The 21,271-nt window shown below is 16.2% G+C and overlaps 5 protein-coding genes across 5 annotated transcripts, besides 22 other annotated features; 3 read left to right on the plus strand and 2 right to left on the minus strand. All coding sequences in view use genetic code 6, as the record gives it.

Moving 5' to 3' along the window:
• The first annotated feature begins 687 nt into the window (after window positions 1–687).
• Window positions 688–744: a microsatellite.
• Window positions 745–1,043: 299 nt separating this feature from the next.
• Window positions 1,044–1,084: a microsatellite.
• Window positions 1,085–1,561: 477 nt separating this feature from the next.
• Window positions 1,562–1,593: a microsatellite.
• Window positions 1,594–2,606: 1,013 nt separating this feature from the next.
• Window positions 2,607–2,636: a microsatellite.
• Window positions 2,637–3,387: 751 nt separating this feature from the next.
• Window positions 3,388–3,435: a microsatellite.
• A 992-nt stretch (window positions 3,436–4,427) lies between these two features.
• Window positions 4,428–4,503: a microsatellite.
• A 149-nt stretch (window positions 4,504–4,652) lies between these two features.
• Window positions 4,653–4,686: a microsatellite.
• A 1,289-nt stretch (window positions 4,687–5,975) lies between these two features.
• Window positions 5,976–6,016: a microsatellite.
• Window positions 6,017–7,017: 1,001 nt separating this feature from the next.
• On the plus strand, window positions 7,018–7,954 carry IMG5_007630 (hypothetical protein; the record flags this gene model as incomplete). The annotated part of the gene is made up of 2 exons (XM_004039807.1): window positions 7,018–7,219; window positions 7,350–7,954. The coding sequence occupies 2 exons, from the start codon at window positions 7,018–7,020 to the stop codon at window positions 7,952–7,954; spliced, it is 807 nt and encodes a 268-aa protein (XP_004039855.1).
• Window positions 7,762–7,862: a microsatellite.
• A 197-nt stretch (window positions 7,955–8,151) lies between the features above and the next one.
• On the plus strand, window positions 8,152–9,206 carry IMG5_007640 (hypothetical protein; the record flags this gene model as incomplete). Its single annotated transcript, XM_004039808.1, has 2 exons — window positions 8,152–8,626; window positions 8,662–9,206. The coding sequence occupies 2 exons, from the start codon at window positions 8,152–8,154 to the stop codon at window positions 9,204–9,206; spliced, it is 1,020 nt and encodes a 339-aa protein (XP_004039856.1).
• Window positions 8,802–8,840: a microsatellite.
• Window positions 9,207–9,446: 240 nt separating the features above from the next.
• Window positions 9,447–9,499: a microsatellite.
• A 1,661-nt stretch (window positions 9,500–11,160) lies between these two features.
• Window positions 11,161–11,190: a microsatellite.
• A 2,010-nt stretch (window positions 11,191–13,200) lies between these two features.
• IMG5_007650 (hypothetical protein) lies at window positions 13,201–13,863 on the plus strand (the record flags this gene model as incomplete). Its single annotated transcript, XM_004039809.1, has 1 exon — window positions 13,201–13,863. One exon carries the CDS (start codon window positions 13,201–13,203, stop codon window positions 13,861–13,863), a length of 663 nt encoding a protein of 220 aa, XP_004039857.1.
• A 515-nt stretch (window positions 13,864–14,378) lies between these two features.
• Window positions 14,379–17,034, minus strand: IMG5_007660 (mitochondrial carrier protein, putative; the record flags this gene model as incomplete). The annotated part of the gene is made up of 8 exons (XM_004039810.1): window positions 14,379–14,410; window positions 15,403–15,666; window positions 15,717–15,789; window positions 15,838–16,038; window positions 16,095–16,169; window positions 16,217–16,278; window positions 16,339–16,399; window positions 17,029–17,034. The coding sequence occupies 8 exons, from the start codon at window positions 17,032–17,034 to the stop codon at window positions 14,379–14,381; spliced, it is 774 nt and encodes a 257-aa protein (XP_004039858.1).
• Window positions 14,967–15,063: a microsatellite.
• Window positions 15,806–15,845: a microsatellite.
• A 317-nt stretch (window positions 17,035–17,351) lies between the features above and the next one.
• Window positions 17,352–17,421: a microsatellite.
• Window positions 17,356–17,413: a microsatellite.
• Window positions 17,357–17,408: a microsatellite.
• Window positions 17,422–19,036: 1,615 nt separating the features above from the next.
• Window positions 19,037–19,107: a microsatellite.
• IMG5_007670 (protein kinase domain protein) lies at window positions 19,093–20,730 on the minus strand. Its single transcript, XM_004039811.1, has 3 exons — window positions 20,621–20,730; window positions 19,655–20,576; window positions 19,093–19,604 (listed from the first exon to the last, which is right to left on the minus strand). The coding sequence occupies exons 1-3, from the start codon at window positions 20,693–20,695 to the stop codon at window positions 19,204–19,206; spliced, it is 1,398 nt and encodes a 465-aa protein (XP_004039859.1). The 5' UTR covers window positions 20,696–20,730; the 3' UTR covers window positions 19,093–19,203.
• Window positions 19,138–19,192: a microsatellite.
• Window positions 19,465–19,516: a microsatellite.
• Window positions 20,731–20,762: 32 nt separating the features above from the next.
• Window positions 20,763–20,796: a microsatellite.
• Window positions 20,797–20,914: 118 nt separating this feature from the next.
• Window positions 20,915–20,956: a microsatellite.
• Window positions 20,957–21,271: the final 315 nt, after the last annotated feature.

The following is a 21,271-nucleotide window of genomic DNA, read 5'->3' on the forward strand; positions in this document are numbered from 1 at the left end:
TATATATTTAATATATTTTATAAATTTTATTAATATTTAAAAAAAATGTTTGAATTTTTTTTTAATGATTTTTCTTTATATAATAAAATTTTGTATTTTATATCACACAATTATTTTTAATTATTTTTACTCTTTTAATTTTATTTTAAATAAAATATTTTTATCAAAATAATTATTATAAAAAAAATGTCTTCCTAATGTTGTTTTTAGGAATTATAAAATTAAGAAATTTTTTATATTTAATCTGCATAAATATTAAATAATTAATAAAATTTAGTTAATTCTTAAATAGAATCTAATTTTTAATAAAAGGAATAATATTTAATTGCAAATTATTAAGAAAATACATAATAGGATGACTTCCAATTTAATTAAAAATAATAATAAATTTAATTCGAATAATAAAATTCTTATGAATAATAATAATTAATATAAGAATTATATTAATTTGAAGAATAATTAGAATTATAAGCATTAAATAAATAACAATAATTAGATGAATAATTACAAAATGGCGAGCTAATAAATAAAAAATAATATAAAAATTTAAATTATTAAAATAATAATAAAATAGATAATTCCATAATTGAAGAATAATTAATTTTTCAAGAAAAACACGAAAATGATAAACAAGAAGCTTATAAATAAAAAAATATTATAGAAAAACAATAATATATATAAGAATTTAAACAAGAATTGATTTAAGAAGAAAAACAAGAATTTATTTAAGTAAAAAAAGAAGAACTATTTTAAGAAAATAGACTTTAAAACTAATAAAAAGAACATAATGCGCAAATAATACAAAAATAACTAAAAAAATAAAAAGAACCAAAATTAGAAAAAGTATAAAACCCAAATATATATTAAAAAGATGAAAAAGAAGAAAAATAATAGGTTTTATAAGTAGTATAAGAAGTCTAATAATAATATAAAAAAGAATAAAAATAATAAGTTAATATATTTTAATAGTAATTTAAAGTACAATAAGATAAATAAGTCTAAAATCCATCATTAAATAATAATAAATTAATAATAAACAAAATATATTAAAATTATAATGAAAATATTGAAATTAATAATAAAACTTATAAATAAAAAGGAAAAAAAATAGTTATTAAAAATTTACATTTTAATTTGAAGAGTTTAATTATGTTTAATTTTAAAAACTTTAATTTTTTATATTTTCTTCATTTTTTATTTTGAGTTTTTCTTTTTAAACCTTATAATAATATATATACACTAATTATATTTCTTTTTTTTTATTTAAAAAACCATTTTTAATTTTGCTAATCTCTTTTTTTCAAAATATTACATTATAGTTTGAATTTCTCTTTATTCAGGATCTTTTAAAGCATTATTTTTTTATTAAAATATTTAAATTATTTATTTTTTGCTTTTAATTTATAAATCCTCTGGTTTTATTCCTAATCTTTTACATGCTAATTTACTATTTGGGGATAGTTATATAGGATTTAATTAAAAATATTAACATTCTTCATCAACTTCTTCTTATGTATTATTTTTTCCATTTAATTTTTTTTGTTTTTTATTTACAATTTTTAAAACAAAAAAAAAAAAAAAAAAAAAAAAAAATCGGAAACTTTTTTCCATTTTTTTTTTTTTTGATTTAGTTTTTTACAAAAAATACAAAAAAAAAAAAACAAAATGAAAAAGTAATATATTCTTTTTTATTTTAAAAAAAAAAAAAAAAAAAAAGTCTTTTTGTCATTCAACCTCTTAAAGTTGTCATGGGTGTTTTTACGAAAAAGTTAAATATATAATTGAAAAAATTTAAAAAAGAGAAGTAATTATATAATAATTTTATTAGTTTAATAATAGTTATTTTTCCTTTTTTAATAAAAAAAAGGAATTAGAAGCTGAAAGAATAGTTTAATATGAATAAAAAATTATTTAAATTAGATAATTAAACGAGTAAAAAATGAAATAATAAGCAGAAAGAGAATTAAGAAAGCAAGAAGAACTAAAAAAAATAAAAATGGATGTTAATAATTTTTTTATATAAAAATAAAATAATATATTATAAAACTAGGTTGAATAAAAAAGACTTAAATATGAAGATGAAAAAAGGAAAAAAGAAGAAGTGTAAATAATCGAAAATAAAGCTAAATAAATAAAAGCTTATGAATAATAACAAGAATATTTAAAAGAATAAATAATAAAAAATGAACTAAAAAAGCAATAAAAGATAAAGAAAAAGCAAGAAGAATTATAAAAGCAAGCATAAATAAGGCAAACAACTGAAAATGTATTAAAAACCTAACAATTATTACTAGAAGAAAAAAGGAAAAAAATGGAAGAATATCAAATTAAAAGGAAAGAAAATCTCGAATTTTAAAATTAAAAAAAAAGAAGAAGTGGAAGAAAAAAGATAAAAATTAGAAAAAAATTATAATAATGTAAAAGTATTAATTAATACAAAGAATAATAAAAAAAAATTGTAAAAATAATATATTTAAATATTTTAATATTAAACAAAACAAAAACTTTAGGAATTCGAAAAAAATAATAGGATTTAGAAGTGTATACAAATTATTTTTATCATAAAATTAATATTATTATATTATATTAGAAAAAAAGCCTTATTGGAATAATAAAAATAAGAATAATAATAATAACATAAACTATATTCTGAATAATAATAATTAAAAATTTAAAAATAATGGTAAATTTTAATATTTGGTATTATTTTTTTTTAAATAAATTATAAAGAAATAAAATGAAGAATAAGAATAAATTAAAAAATAATAATTTTATTAAAAAGAAAATGAAAAAAAATTATAAATTGAAGAATATATGTAAAAATAAAAGCTTTAATTGTAATAATAATAAGAATAAAAAGAATTAAAAATAAAAGAAGTTTTTTTTTTTTTTTTTTTTTTAAATAAAAATTATAAATATTTAATTTTAAAAAATTTAGATTCTTAAAAAAAATTAATATTAAGTGGAAATTAAGAAAAAAAATCTTTTAGATTTATTTTAACAAATAGATTAAAAAGTTTAATAAAAAATTTAGAAAAAAAAGAAAGAAATAAGATAAAAAAATGTTTATACTTTAATAAAAGAATTAGATAAAGAAGATAACATTTAAAGGATTGATACTTTATTGGAATATAAGAAAGAAATAATGAAAGAAAAGATTGAAAAAGATATATAAAAGAGATAAATAATTGAGTATTTTTAATTTATTTGGTTAAAAAATATATTTAAGAAAAATAAAATAAAAAAAGATCTTAAAAATAAAAATATATTGAAGCAACTTTAAGTATAAAACGACAAATATATTTAAAAAAAGAGAAAAAATTAAGAGAATTAGAAAGAAGCTTTTATAAATAAAATAAAAATCAAAATAATTGTAATTTTTTGTTGTTTATTATAAAATAAAATATTTTTTTTTAATATAAAAAAAAGCATTTTCAGTTGGATTTAATAGTTGTATTTAAAAATAAAGTAATTATAGTCATTAATATTTTAGTACTAAATATAAAAGTTTAATTATTAATTATAAATAAAATGATTGTTAAGAAATCTAATAATAATTATAAGTAAAATAAACGAAATAAGTTTCTTGAAAAGTTAATTAAAAATTTAAAAAAATAATTTAATTTTAAAAATTATTTGAGTTTATACACTAAATAAAATATTTAGCTAAATTATCATATTAATTAATTAATAATATGTTTATCATAATAGAAAATTAAAATATATATATACAAAAAAAAATAGTTTTTATTAGTTATATTTAAATAAATATATACTTCAATAATTTTATTTTTTTGAATTAAAATAATAATAATATTTTTTTCAATAATTTTATTGTTTAATATATTAATTTTAATATAAATATTATTATTTTTTCAGATTTAGTTATAAATAAAATATTAATAATTTTTTTAAAAAATTACTTAAAATAAAAAAATATAGCATTACGAATATTATTAAAAATGTTTGTAAAAAAAAATATCAAAAATTTTTTTTTTTTTTTTTAATATATTTTTAAATAAAAAAAATATAATAATTTTTATTAGTTTTAATTATATTATATATTAATATTAATTTTTTCAATTATTTTAGTTTTTTTTAAAAATAAACCTACAACAAAAAGTCACTTTGTCAATTTTTTTTTTTATCTTTTTTTTTATTGTGACTTTTTAAAAAAAGAGAAAAAACATCAGTTAAAGTTATAGTTAATATTATAAAATATTATATTATATTTAAATAAATTTTTTGAAATATTTTTTTTTAAATCATTAATCAATTTCTTTGTATAATTATTTGATTTTCTTTTTTAAAGTTCTTTTTTTTATTTTCTTATTAAATATTAGATTAATTTTAGTTTATTTTAAGCGGTAGCTATCTTCGAGTATTTAAGAAAAATAAAATATATTCATTGAAATAATAAAATTAAAATATATATATATATGTATATATATATATATATATATATATATATATAAATATATAAATATATATATTTATATATATTATTAATATTTTTAATTTTATTATTTATTGAAAATTATTATTTTTATAAATATCTTTAGTTTAATATTTATATTACTAATTTTTAAATTTAGTTATGATATTAATTAAAATATTTATTTTTTCTATAATATTTTAAATTAATCAAGAATTAAAAAAAATCTATTTATAAAAAATAATTATTTAAATTCGTAATATATAAAAAATATTTAATATTTATTTTAAAATAATATACTTAAATTTCTTCTTTATCAAAATAATTAAAAATAAAATTTTAAAAAACCAAAAATATAAATATAAAATATTATTTTTTTAATTTAATATATTTTTATATTTATTATTATAAATAAAATATATATTTGATTTAAAAATTTCCATTTTAATATATATATTATAAGCAGATTATAAGTCTTTAAATTCTTATAAATATTTTATATATTAATCCTATTTAAAATAATCTCTATCATTATTATAATTAAAATAGTCACTATTTTTTATTTTATTTTTATTTTACACAAATTCGATTTAAAAATTTAATTTTAATGAATATATTTATTTTAATAATTTCAATTTATATTTTTATTTATTCTGTTGATAACTTTATAGCAAAATTTAATCATACTTGAATTTATTCTTTTAAATATATTTTTTAGAAACATAAAAATTATATTAATAAAATAATAATACGAATATAATTTAGAAAAACTATATAATAATTATTTTAAATATTATTAAGATATATTTATTTTTTCAAATAAAATATATACATAATTTTAATATTGATTAATAATATAAATCTTTTTTTTTTTTTAAATTAATCAATTTAAATATCTTATTATTTATTATAAAATTTAATATTATACTTCACTCTAACCATTAAATTTAACTTTTTTTAAAAAAATGCATCCATTTATAATAAATATAATAACAAATATAGTTTTTTTTATTTTTTAAAAAATTAAATTGTTTTTTAATATATGTGTTTTTCTTTTTAGTGATTTAAACAATGCATTTTATTTCAAATATTTAAACTGACTTAATTTAAATTTTGTATAATTTTTAGTTTTTTTTAAAATAAAAAATTAATGAAAGATATAACAACACGAACAAGAAAAAACTCTATCATAAATGTCGAAAGTTAAATATAAAGGTATTTTATATTTAAATAAAAAAGCAACTATAATTAAATAATCTAAAGAAAAAGCGAAGAGAATAATAAGCACAAATATCAGATATAATAATAATACATAAAAACAAAATATTTAATTTCAAATAATTAATATAATTATCCAAACTAATAAAAATAGGAAATAATGATTCCGCAAAATTAAAAATCTCAAAATAAATAAATTAATAATGTATCAACTCCTTATTATCTTTATTAGCAAAATTAAATAAAAGTAAAACAAAATGAGTATTAAAAATACATAGACGAAAATCAAAAAATCAAAAAAAGACAGATATGTTAAAGAATATATATAATAAAAATAATATTAGTATAAATATAAATAATATTTCATGCCAAAATAGAAGTGGATAGAATATAAATTTATCTATGAATAGTGTAAGTAGAGTAAAAGTACGGTAATAAATGCATGAAAAATAATACTCAATAAAAAGGTAAAACTTAAATGATACACCAAATAACAAAATAAGATATTTATAGAAGAATTGTCCTATATTTACTAATAAATATTTAAAGAAAAAATACAAATCGAATTAAAATAATGATAATTCTTAATTTAATGATACTTTGTTTAATGGATATAATATGTAAGGTTATTAATAAAATTAATTTCCAAATTAATTTTTTTTAAAAAAAAACACGAATAAAACTTTTGAAATAAATTAGTTTGTGCCTAATACAATTAAAATTTTGAGTCAAGAAAATTATAATGAATCAATGAATTAGAATATTTAAATTAAAAATTCGAATGTCCTAGCTCTTTTATAATAAGGATAATAATTAGTAAAAGATAATAATCTAAAACTTGCTATATAGTATTTATATTATAATTTTCTATTTATAATTATAATTATATATATACATACATATATATTGTTAGAGTTCTAAAAGACGTTATTTAAAAGGATAATAATTTATTAGATGCTCATTATCTATTAGGTATAAGTTATATAGGAAGAAGTGAATATTAATTAGCAATTAAATAACTTTTATATGTTTTAGAAAAAAACAATACCTTTAGAAAAAATATTTATCTTTTGATTTCTATAGCTTTAAAAAAATTAAACAATATATAGTCTGCAATTCAAATAGTTTACTTTTTTTTATTTATTATTAATAAACAAAAATAAAATTTTATATTATTTAATTAAAAAAAGCTCAGTTAAGCTATTTAAAATAATCAAAATTATTAAGATGCTTATATTTATAGAGGAAAATTATATATAAAAGAAAAAAAATATGAACTTGCAATCTAAGATTTTAATACTGCTATCAAGATTAATCCAGAAAAAGGAGTATCCTATTTAGGAAAAGGAGATTGCTTAAAATTTATGGGATGTTATCAAGAATCTTTTATTTAATATACAAAAGCTATGGAAAAGGAAAACAAAAATTTAAAAAATATATGTTTGTTAAAAAGGGCTACTTTATTAATAAAAGATTAAAAATATGAAGAAGCATTATAAGATTTAAATAATGTTTTTTATAAAAATAAATAAAATATATATATTAAAAGAAAAAAAAAAACTATAGGTAATAAAATATGAAGAAAAAAAATCAGAAGTTTATTATTTTAAAGGATTAGCATTATATAAATAAAGTATAAAAAACATATATCTATTTTTATTAGAAAATTAATATATTTATAATTTATATAAAAAAGGAAATTTAAAAGATGCAATTCTTTCTTTTGAACAATCAATAAAATACAATAACTCTAAAAAATGTGTATCTAAGTCATTAAAGAAAATATCAAAAATAAAAATAGAATAAAGAGATTTTTATTCTGCTTTTCATACATTAAGTAGAGCAGATTTTCTAGATGTCGAAATAAAAACAATAGAAAAATTAAAATTATTTACTGAAGGAGTGATCTTTTTAATGAAAAAAAAATATAATGAAGGAATTGATTTGTTTAATTAAATTACAAAAAATAATAAATTAGGAGATTTTTTGTAACAAATATTTTATTCTTATAGGGCTTATGGTTATTTTTGTTTGGGAAACCATTAAATGGCGCTAAATGATTATATATAATAATAAAATTATTTAGAAGATGTAAATAAATATAAAATTAATAATAATATTAATAATTAAGTAATAATAATAATAATAATAATAATAATAATAATAATAATAATAATAATAATAATAATAATAATAATAATAATATAATTTTGTATAATAAATTTTTATGTGAAGGAATATTGGCAATAAATTCTAGTAAATTTGAAAATTGTTTATCCTTTTTTAAAAATTCTGCTTTGATTTGCAAATAAAAAATTGAGCCAATCCTTTATTAAGCATTAAGTTTAATTTATATAACTTTTTCTAAAAAATAAAATATAGAAGATTCAGATTTTTAATAAAATATTCTTAAAGCTTTATCAATATTAGATAAATGTATTTAATTAAACAATTAAAATGCCCAATCTTATTATTTTCGTGCAATAATTAGATGTTATATGGGTTTTTATTAGGAAGGTTTATCTGATATAGACAAAGCAATTTAAAATAGCGAGGATAACCTAGCTTAATACTTTTATTTAAGAGGGCATATTTTAGGTTGTTGTAAATAATATAAGCAAGCTTAATACGATCTATCAATATGTCTTTAATTAGATGAGAATTTTTCCGATGCATATCTTGAAAGGGCCAAAAACAATTATTTTTTAGAAGAACATGATTCTACTTTTAGTGATATGTAGAAATATATATAATTAAAACCTTAAGATTAATAAATACATTTTTGGGCTGGAAATTTACTTTTTAATAGTGGAGCAATAGAAGATGCGATAAAAGCCTATAGTCATTGTGAATAAATAAATAAATAAGAAAATTTGCTTTTAGAGAGAATTAAATGTAATATTATTTTAAAAAATTTCTAATAAGCAATATAAGATATTAATAAAGTAATTATATTAAATAATTTTTTGTTTTGTTTCCAATACATTTGTATTAATTTTAGATTTCAGAAAATAGTTAATTATATAAAGTAGATTTGGCTTGTTTAAATTCTTTAAAATCGCTTAGTTTTGAATATTTTTTTAAAGCCTAAAAAAACGGATTTAAGGAAAATATCTCTTAATTAAAAAAATTGAGTGATAAAGAAAATTTAAAATCAATGATTTTTACTTAAAATCATATATATTTATACCTTGGTGCTTTTTTACTATTTAATGAAATTTACCATGAAGCCATTATTTTTTTCAAAAAGGGTCTATAGAATTTTTAAAAAGCAAATCAATCATAAGATTAAAAAGATAATTCTACAATTAAATATTTAAATGACAATAATATAATATTAGATTATTATTTTAATATTATTCTTGCCTATATTTTAGTATTTAACTTTTTATTTTTTATATATAATTTCTTTACTTTTTTATTAATTCTTAAGTTATTTAGAATAATTAACTTAATGAAGCACATCAAACATGTTAAGGAGTTGAATAGATTTTAAATAATAAATATAAATAAATATTCGTATTATTAAATGAATTAATTACTATAGAAATGAATTAATAAAAAAGTATTAAAAAATAAAATAAAAATTATTTATTTATTTTTAAAGACAATAATTATAATGAACTTGAGATCTAAAATTCTATTTATAATATATTTTAAGAAGATAAAAAAATTTCTTTAATTATTCCACCTATAGCTTTAAAACTAAAAACCTTAACTAATATCAAATTAAATATATAATTTGATATACCAAAAATTAATCCTCCAAGCATGTAGCCTTAATTTAATATTCAATTAATAAAAACTTTAAATGTAAATTTAATTAAATACTTAAAATAAATTAATTAAACATAATTTAATAAATAGCCTAATATGGTAGAAAACAAACCTGAAGCACCATGGATTAGAAGAAATTCAGATGGAATTATATTTACTGATAATATATAAATATTTGAACATTTGAATTTGGAAACAGAAGAAAAAGAAAAAAGTAAAAAAATAATGTATTTAATTATTTAATAATATAAAAAAAAAGATGAGCTAATAAAATAGGTCAAAATCGATAAAATGAAAGCAAATTTAATGCTAGATAAAGAAATATTAAAAAAACTCAATAAACTTAATTAAAAATAATAAATAATATATACATAATAATCAATAAATAAAGATATTAATTTATGAAAATAAAAGTATAAATTTTTTTTCATTAATAAAAAATATTAAGAATATTATTTATTTAACAAAATTAAATAAATTTTATTAATATATTTTAACAAAAATTGCTTGTTATAATAATATATCTATTAAGAAATAATATAATTTAAATATTAATTTATAAAATAATTATTTACTGATTTGATTTAACTTTAATTAGAAGTTTTATATATTTAATATGTTGTTTAACACTAAGCTTTTATTTGGTTTAAGTGTTTTTTCCTAATTTATACTTAGAATATTATTATAAAAGTTTTTATTATTATTAAATTAATTAATATCATTAAAAACAGAAAATTATCAAAATCATTATGTTATTTTAAATTTATTAATAATGTTTATTTTTAAATTCAAAAAAAATATTTTTTGGGAGTATTTTATTTATAATAATATTCCAAAAGTGAACTATCATTTTTATATTGATTTTATTTATTTAAAAATTTAATACATTCTTAACTTTTTATTATTATTATTATAAATTATTTAAAAAACATAATTTTTTTTGAAGAGAATATTTTCTGTGAAAAATGCATTTTTGATAATATAATTTTAAAAAATTAAATTTATTTACTTTTTAAAAATAATTTAATCCAAGTTCAAAAACTGTTTTTTTTAGGAATTTTCATTATAACTTATTTTTTTTCTTTCAATTTTTTTAAATATACATTCTTTTCTTATAATTAGAGTAAAATTAATATTTTTTTTTCTTTTTTTTAATTTCAATCTTGAGCAGTTATTAAAAATGTTTTGTTCTGAAATTAATTAAGTATTTATGTTTAGGGAGGCATATTTAGGTTTTTTATTAGCATTTTCTTGATATTTTAAGTTGCTTATTTAATAAGTTAATTTTTTTATTTTTATAATTATATAATTTATATTTTTTATCTCACAAAAGATCGTTCATTGTATGTTTATTATTTTGGCTTAATGTTTATTTCATCTCTAAATTTTATAAAGGAGATTTCATATTAAATAATATTTATTTTTATTTTAAAGAATTCGTTGTTAATTAATTTTTTTTAACTCTTCTAAATTAGATTATGTATTTAAATTTTCTAATTTTTTAAGTTTATTTATTTTTTAATCACTAAATATAAGAAGTTTTTATATTTGCATAATTTTAGAATTTAATTAATGCATTTTCTTATATTAATTGTATATTAGAATTTTTAGTGTATGATTTTTAAATAATTCTAAATCTATAATTATTGTTATATAAAATATATTTTTAATTTATTTATAAATTCTTTTTTATCAAACCAAACTAAATTTTGCTGTTTTTTTTGTTCAATTTATAATATAAAAAATTATAAATAAAAAATAATTTTTTATTTAGTATTAATAAAATAATAATTAACATTAGTTTTTTAATATTCGACTTTAATTCATTTAAAATTAAAATAAAATAAAATAAATTAAAATGGACTAAAAAGTTTTTTTTAATGAAATAAGCGAATTATTAGAAACACCTTTCAATAAACAGAATTCATAACAATAAGAATAAAATTATTTTTTTGTAAAGGTAACAAAAATAAAATATATAAATTATTTGTATTAAAATAAATATATAAAAGTAAGATGTAAAAGATAAAATATAGCAAATTATTGAATAGCTTTAAGCCTAAAAATAGGAATTTCGCAAACAAAAATATTAGGATCATACATAAATAATTCGTTAAAAATAAAAATAAAAGTTGGAATGGAAGCAAATGCAAACATATTAACCTTAAATTGAAAATAGAAAACCGTTTATTAAGCTTCCTCACATACAATAAGAATATTTTGAAAAAAACAAATAAATATATATTAATACCGATAAAGCTAAGTCATATTTAGAAAGACAAAGTTTAATCTTTCCAGATAAATCTAATTTTCCTTTAGGATGTATTTTTTTTTTTTTTTTATAACATTGTATAAAAATAAATTACGGGAAACATAGTTCATTATAGTTGTGGAGAAAAATCAAGTCCTTATGATTTATTTGGAAAAGTACCTGAAAATTAATTGAGTGAAAAATAAAAGTTGCATTAAACCTATTGGGAAAGTGTCAATAGCACAATAAAATAAAAAGAATATGAATAAGTAAAATTACTTGCAAAATATCACATTTTTATTAATAAAGATTTATATTTATTTTATATAATAAAAATAAGTTAATTCTTTCATAAAGTGGTAAAGAAAAGAAAAAAAAATCCGAATAAATATCTAAAGAAAATAAAAAAGTATAAATATTTAAGCCAATAGATACTAGAACCCATTACTTTTAATAAGAACCATCGTATATTACTGAAGTTTCTAGAACTGAAAAGTAAAATTAAACTTTATTTTAATTATAAATATTAATATTTTTAACATACTTAATTTTAGTCAGATTTAAAAATTAATAAGCCTGACAAGAAATATTGAGCATAATCTAAAATGGAATCCAAATAATTATGTAAAAAAAAATTATTTTTTTATAAAAAATAACAAAAAAAGATTGGAAAGTTGTTCGATGATTAGATTTATAAACCTTAATAATAATATTTGTAATTGTAGTAAAAAAAATAATAATAATAACAATAAAACTAAGATGAAAATTTATAACTATTATCAAATTTATGATAAGGAATAAAATAATAAATAAAACTTAATTATATTTAACTAATATATATATATATATATATTATTTTTTAAAAAAGATTTTTTTATAATTTAATAAAAAAATAAAACAATATATATATATATGTAACTTTAAAATTAAAATATGGATTAAAATATATAAATAATAAATATAGAAAAGAATCCAATAAGCCGATCAGCTTAAACTTTCGAAATCGTATAACAAGCCTCCAATAATATATTAGGCGAAACTCAAGATAATTCATTTTCTCATTAATTTCCTGACCAAGTAAGTTTTTCATGGTTATTAAAATCATGTTTTGAAGAAGCTTTAAGTTATTTTTTCGAATGGGTTCCAACTACAATCGCCCTATATTTCGTAGCCGATTAATATTCATAAGAAATAGTAAGCGGCTTTGGTTTAGGTTTAGTATGGAACAACTGTGTAGGATAAGGCTTATATTATGGACTTTGTAGTGGTTTAGAAACAATGGCTTCGCATGCCCATGGTGCTAAAAATTACAAATAAGTTGGTCTTTTATTTTAAAAGACATTATATATATCCTTAATAATGTTTATCCCTATATCTTTATGTATGATATATTCCCAAAACATTATATCTTTATGGAATGATGACCCAAAACTATCATATATAGCAGGCTAATATTGTATGCATTCTCTCCCTGGTATATTTTTTGCTGCCATATATTACGCCTATAAGGCAACTTTGAATGCATAAAATGCATATAGACTACAAGTATATAGTAGTGGTATTAATATAGGATTTACATTATTATATTGTATAATTTTTATCACAAAATTGGATTTGGGAATTAAAGGAGCATCCATAATTTTTTCACTCACAGAATTTTCAAACGTACTTATATGCTATTTATTTGCAAAAAGAGTTCCTTAACTATCAAAATGCTACATTCCTTACACAAATTAATGCCGATAAGACCTTCTTCCTTTCTTAAAATAAGCAGTTCCTATTGGATCTTTACTTTCACTTGAATGGATGCTTTAGGAAGCTAATTCTATTATTGCTTCTAACTTAAATGCTTAATAGTATTCAGCTCATATTGTACTTGCAAATTTATTAGCTGTCTGTAATTAGTTTGTTTTAGGTTATTCTACTGCTGCCTGCACTTTTATAGGAAATGAAATGGGTAGAGGAAAAGTAGCAAATGCTAAAAAATATTCTCTTTATAGTCTTTGTATTGTGGTTAGTCATTTATTACTAACAGTTACTCCAGTTTACATTATGTAAAATAAAATCGCTGAAGCTTTTGCTGTTGATAATAATGTAAAGGAGGAATTAGTTAATATTTTTGGATTATTTTTGCTTGTATATTGCATGGATTCTTTTTAATGTTATATCACTGCTTTTATGAGGGCAATTGCTTAAGAAAAATATTCTAGTTTTTCATTTATTTTCTCTTATGCAACAGTTGGACTTACTTCAAGTTATTTTTTAGCTTATAAAGCCGGATTTTAAATTAAAGGAATATGGTTTGGAACTTGTTTAGGTATTTTTTTATATTTTTTAATATTTAAACAAACAAAATAGGTTTAAGTGTTTATTTAATTCTTTAATTTAAAAAAATTTTATAAATTAATTTAAATAAAATGTCTAATATTATTTTGGGTAGAATTGAATATTAAGAATCTCTTAATAATAAAAATAAAGATAAAGATAAAAATAATGAATGTAAAAAACCAGATACATACGATAACACAGCTAAAAACATGATGGAATAATAATTTAGTATTAAATAAAGAAAATCTTTAGAATATTTATGATTGAAACTTAAAATTAAAAAGGAAGAATTAAATATTATGTTTAAAAAAATAATAACTAAAATAACACAAAAATATATTATTGTATCTAATATTTCTTTTTTATTTTTCATAATTACGATTTGAAGGAATTCAATTTTTCTTTATTAAAAAAAAAAATTATATATTTAAAACTTAATTAAGAAAAAAAAAATTACATTAGTTATATATTTTATTTAAATTAAAAGCCTTTCAATATAAATGAAAAAAATCATTGTAGTTTTTATGTTTTTAACTCAAATAATTAATATATTTTCATTTACTAATTTGAAATAATAAAAAATTGAGTTATAAAAAGAAATCAGTCCTGCTGAAGAATGCGGATAAGATTTAAGAATGGGATTAGTTGATATGTAAATTTACATAAAATATTGCAAAGATAAAATAAAAGATCCTTGTGAATAATGTGGTTTAACAGGTGATGATTAATGTATAAGCTTAATTAATAGTATTTGTATTGAATTTAAAAAAGAATATGAATGAAAAATATAAATACAATATTTTTCTAAAAAAATATAATATAATGAATTGAATTTATATTTCATATTAATAAAAAATATTTTTTTTTTAGTTTATAAAAATTATATAATAATATATTTATTTCCTAAATATTTAAAAAGGTCTCTAGCTTAAACATATTATTTCAATAAATAAATAATTTTTTTAAATAAAAATAATTATAAATTCCATTTTTTTTATTTTTAAAATAAAAATAATTATAAATTCCATTTTTATTTTTTTTTAAGTTAAAAATATAATTAAAAATGCTATATTTCATTAGTTTATGAATAAAGAATATTATAAAATTAATAATTTTAAAGTTTTTATAAATTTTTTAATTTTAAATAAGAAATATATAAAAAAAATATTATTATTTTACATTTTAAGGTAAATAACTAAAAGCAATTTATATTTTTCTTTATTGTCAATGTTTTTCTTCAAACTAATTAATTAATATATTTCTGAATTTTTCAGTTAAACTCATACCAATAGCTGATTAAGGAGCAATTGTTAATAATCTAGCACTAACACCTTTTATTTAAACGAAAAAAAGTAAAAACAAATTCTGAAAAAATATTAATAAAATAAATAACCTTTAAAAAGTGAGGCAAATCCTTCTTTTTTAATAATTTAAATAATACCGTGGACTATGTTTTTATAACCAAAATTTCCTTTTTAAAATTTAATATCTTTATTTTCGTCTTGTTTATAAAAAGCATTAGATGCTCTCTAAACTTACATTCTTATTTTTGAAACTTCTAAAGGATTAGTTATTACACTAGCAAAAGCACCTGCCAATGCAGCTAAACTGAAACTTTCAAAAAATGTAGGATATTTAGAATTTTAACATAATATTGCTTTTTTTTCATATTCAACATTATATATAAATAAAAAGTATAATTAATACATTTTAACTATTCATAAAAAGTGAAATAAAAAGCACTATAAGGTCCAAACGTGCAAATAGTTGCTCCATAAGCCTTTTTTATATTTTAGTAAATAATAAAATTTATATATAAAAATAAAACTCTATATAATCCTGGTATTCCTTCTGATTTAGAAATTTATTTTATTGCATCTATTGCATTTGCATATCTATAAAGTCCTAAATTTTATTATACTTATAATCTTTCTTTTATAACATCAATAGGAAGCCAAAATATACAACTTATAATTTCTGCAAATAAGCCTGCAATCATATACATTAAAAAATCATTATTTTATAATATCTTTTTTATAAACAATTAAAAAAGATATAAATAAATAATTATTTATGAATATTTACTCCATATTTATTTAAAATTGTTTTATTATACTCATATGATGTCATATATAAAGTAAATGCAGGTCCAGATCCAATCTTTTAATTTTTTTTTTAAAAAAAACCTAATTAAAATAAAATATTACAACAGATATTCCTACACCTGAATATAGTCCTTTAAATCCTTCATTTTTAATTGTTTATATTGCTTATTTTTAAAAATTAAAATAAGAAATTTATTTTTTTATTTTTAATTAAAATATAATACCTATATCTTTTAGCATACGCTTATTTTTATAATCATTAAATTCTAGTTTTATTGTTTACACCTTTTTTTAGTTAAAAAATATATAATTCTATGTTGATATTTTTGATACTTGTAATTTTGATTTTAACGTATCTAAAGGATGCGTAATAAATTTAGAACACATTCCTGATAATGCACTTGTAAATAATGTATATTTGATAAACTTATTATCTTCAATTTATACTTAAACCATCTTTATAAATAATTTATAAATATTTTTATTATTAAAATAAATTTATTTTGTGTAATTATTATATATATTTTTCACGGTATTTATGAATAGAAGAGAAAATTATTTAATCAGTAATTTTTATATAAATTCAAGTACATATTTTTATTAGTTTTTAAAAAAAGGTAATATATATTTATATTGCTGATATTTTATATAAAAAAAGAATAATAAGCTAAATTTAATATGAATTGTGGAAAACGCTATAATATTATTTTCGCAAACTTTATTAATAGTCTGTACTAATCATTTATAATATGAAGTGTTTACAATTTAATTAAAATTTTTATTTAATTTTGGTATTGCATATGTTTTTGCATTCAATAAGTATAAATTCATATAAAAAATATATAAATATTTTTTTTTAGTAAAATTAAAAAAGTAAATAAAATATTTAATAGTTTTTATTTAATTTGTATTACTATCATATTCAAAAACTATATAATAATAAGGTTTTTATATTTATTTTACAAAATAGTAGTAAATAATAAAAAACATAGAATATACATATAATAGATGTTCGATATCTAAAAAATATATATTATTTAAATTATTAAATATCATAATAATAGAAGTTTATAAAAAAAGAAATAGTATATAATATAAAATTAATTTATTAGTGTTTATATTTTTTTTTATTAACAAAAATAAGCAAATACTTTTTTTGATTTATAAATCAAAAAAAATTAGTGTATTGTATATGTAATTATTTTATAAATTCATAGATAGTTTAAAAAACGGTAAAAATTTTTTTTTTTATGTTTTATAATAGTTTTTTTTATTTTTTTTTAATAATTTTTTTATTATACTGTTTTGGGAATTATAATATTTCAAATTATAATAATTATTTATTGGATTTTTCTTATTTTTTTGAATATTTTTATTATATGAAAAAAATATTGTAAATTACATGAATGAATGAATAAAAGAAAATAATAAATTTTAGATATTTAATTTGAATTCCTAACTGCGGTTATATAAAAATAAATTTATTTATAATTAAAAATATATTCATAGTATCGTCTTTTACTACTTTTTAGAAACCTATAAACATTATTATCTTCTTCTCTTTTTTTAATTTCTATTTTGAATTCAATATCATTAATATATGTTTAAAAGCATTTAAATCTAAGATATTTATTAAAAATCTCTAGTTTTAAACAAAACTAAATAACAAATATTTCAATTAAAAAAAAATAGTCTATAGTAGTTTAAAATAAAAGTATCTTATATTTTCTAAATCAATATTCTTAATTGCCTCTAAATAAAAAAAACCATAATTATTATATAATTATTTATTTTACAAATCTATTGAATATCTAAACTTTTAATTACCAGCTTACACTTTATTTTATAAAAGACAAAAAGTTAAAAGTAACTATTAATAAAAAAATATACTTCAAAAAAATATGATTATACCAGTACATAAAAGTTTAATACAAAGATTTTTACTTACTAACATTATAAAAGGAAACATTTCCAAATACATTATAAATAAAATTTTATACCTATTATGAATAAATCTGCAGAAACTATTATATAAGGTTTTTATTATTAATTTTCAGCAGCGATATAACTTTCGGTCCCTAGAACTGCTTTAAGAAATAAGATTTAACTATTTCTTCCAAAAGTGTAGAAAAACACAAATTGGCGACTTTTAAATTAAATGTTAATTTTCTGGTTTCAAATCTCTATGAACAATTTCTTGATTATGTAAATATTCTAAAGCATATATTAATAAATAGAAAAATTTCCTGCCACTTAAACAATATTCAAAAAATATTCATATTATTATTTTAAGAAATTTTCTTTTAATGTATTTATGTTTTTTAATAGTAATATAAAAAAATCTAAATTTAAATAATTAAAATTTATTATATTAGGAAAATTTCACTTTGAATAAATTTTAAATGTAATACGATTTTGAGTTTATAATTATTCTTAAACATTTTATTAATTATATGTAATTTTATATTATACTAATAATTAACTTTTGTTTAGTAATTTTTTTTAGATAGCATGATAAGTTTATCTTTATTTTAAATTTTAATAATAGAATAACAATGATGTTAAAAAAAAAATTATTATATATTAATACATATTTTTATATGACATTATATTAGTATTTATTTATATAATAAATAAGAAAAATATTGAATATTTGTTTAATTTAATTCAAAAGTTTTAATGTAAAAATAAAATAAAAAAGATTATTTTTGTATTATAATATATAATTTAATAACTATGATAATTTTTTTATTTTTAAAAATGAAAAATAAATAAAAAAAATTTTAATATATAAAAAATTAAAACAGATTTTAATAGATTAATATAAAAAAATAAGAAAAAATAATATAATAAAATAAATATAAAAAAAAAATTATGTAATAATAGGAAAATGATGATAACACTATATTTTATATTCGATTAAAATAATAGCAATATAAAAAAATAATTATATATATAATAATATAAAAAATTAAATAAAAATAGACAATATATTAAAAATTCCGTAAAAATTAGAAATAAAAAATAATAATAATAATAATAATAATAATAATAATAATAATAATAATAATAATAATATTTTTTTTTTATCAAATTTATTATATCATTTCTTTTATTTAATTTGTAACTTTGAAGTATTACATAGAATCACCTTTTATTTTTTAGAAGTCCAATATATTAATATCATCATCTCTTTTTCTTATTTCAACTGTAAATTCTACACTATCTCCATTACTATCAGTCTAGAAGCATTTAATTTTAAGGTATTTGTTTGAAGGTTCTACTTTTTGGCAAAACTTAGTATTATAATTCAACAAATATTTGAATAAATATTCACAATCAACACTAGTTTACAAATCAGTATGTCTATTATCTTACATATCAGCATCTCTAACTTATCTTTAGACTGTAAAATCAAAATTCTTATCTAATCCTTCAAATTCACTTTAAACTTCGGCTTATGATCTGTATTTTTGAGCGCCAACATACACTTTTAATAAAAAGAAGTTTAAAAAAAAAAAAAAAAATTATAAAAATTACTCATATTTCCAGCCCCTTGTTTTTATCTTTCTTTCTATTATTATTTTTCCAATCTTTCTCTTTCAAAAGATTCTTGAACTTTTTTATATCTATTGGTGAATTCTTTTCTAATTTCTTCCATAGGAGCAACCGGTCCATTATACCAAGGATGACTTTTTACTTCGGCTATTGATAGTCTTTAAGGTGCATCATGAGCAAGCATAGAATTGATAAAATCAATGAAATCTTTAGAATAAAATTCCTAAGAGCTTTTATTTTTTAAATGAGCTTACCAAAAAGTATCATGTCTTCCAGTGCATAAAAGCTTGAAATAAGGATCTTTAGTATCAGCTTTGGAAAAAGGAGGAGTTCCGGAATACATAATAAATAAAATAATAGCAGCAGCAAAAAGATCAACAGCGGCTCCAATATATGGAGTTTTTGCATGAATTTCAGGAGCCATATAACTTTCAGTTCCAAGTACTGTTTTTAAAAAACCAGATCCGTCTTTACCTTCTACAAGTGTAGCGAAACCAAAATCAGCAACTTTTAAATTAAACTATTAATCAAATAATAAGTTCTCAGGTTTCAAATCTCGATGAGCTATTCCATTATTATGTAAATATTCTAAAGCAGTTATTAATTAATGGAAATATGCTCTAGATACTGATTCACTAAAACTTCCACAGTTTGATACATATTCAAATAATTCACCTCCTTAACAGTATTCTAATACTATACACATTGCTTAGTATGATTGTCCATTCTTTTTCGTGTATTTCGCGTTCTCTATTACTTCCACTAAATTAACTAAGTTAGGGTGATTCATCTTTTACATCATACCTATTTCATGTTTTAATGTCTTTAGATTTGAAGCTAAACTGTGAGTACTCTTGAAAATTTTAGCTGCTAGTTATTAATTATTATAATAAGCTAATTTTACCTAATATTTTAAATTAAATTTATTTCTTTTTTAGTTTTTTTTACTTTCGCATGATAACCTGATCCTAATGTTTTTCCTAACTAGTATTTATCAATTTGGGCACATGATTTTCCTTTCATTTTTTTTTTTTTTTTTTAATTACTTTTATATTATTAATTATTATATTTATAGAGAAAAAACTAATTATTATATCTATTTTTATATATATTTTATATATATTAATATAAATTCTTTAAAATAGTATTTTATCATGAATTCAAAGGTTTTTTCTTTTCGATATTGTAATAGACAAATTAACAAAAAATAAAAATGATAGATAAAAAATTTGTCTGCTTCAGATATATTAAATTAATATTATTTAATTTATATATTTAATAATAATCAAATTATATATTAGATATATAAATTTTCAATTTTATGAAAGACAATATAAAAACATGCAATTTTTAGCTTATTTAAAAATAAATTAGCTGATTTTTGAATTTGTTTATTATAATCTTATCTTAAAATATAAGGAAAAAATATAAAATCTATATTTTAACTAATGTCTATAATAAAATATAATTTATTTATTGTTTATTTTATATTTTTAAAATCATTCTAATTTCTTTAAAAATAATAAAAGACTAATCTTATAATGTTTTAGATAATTAATTTTTAACACTAAAAATCATTAAAAAATAAAAAATAATATT

The sequence above is a fragment of the Ichthyophthirius multifiliis genome, assembly GCF_000220395.1.
Source record: "Ichthyophthirius multifiliis unplaced genomic scaffold scaff_1120509249484, whole genome shotgun sequence".
Lineage (NCBI taxonomy): Eukaryota > Ciliophora > Oligohymenophorea > Hymenostomatida > Ichthyophthirius > Ichthyophthirius multifiliis.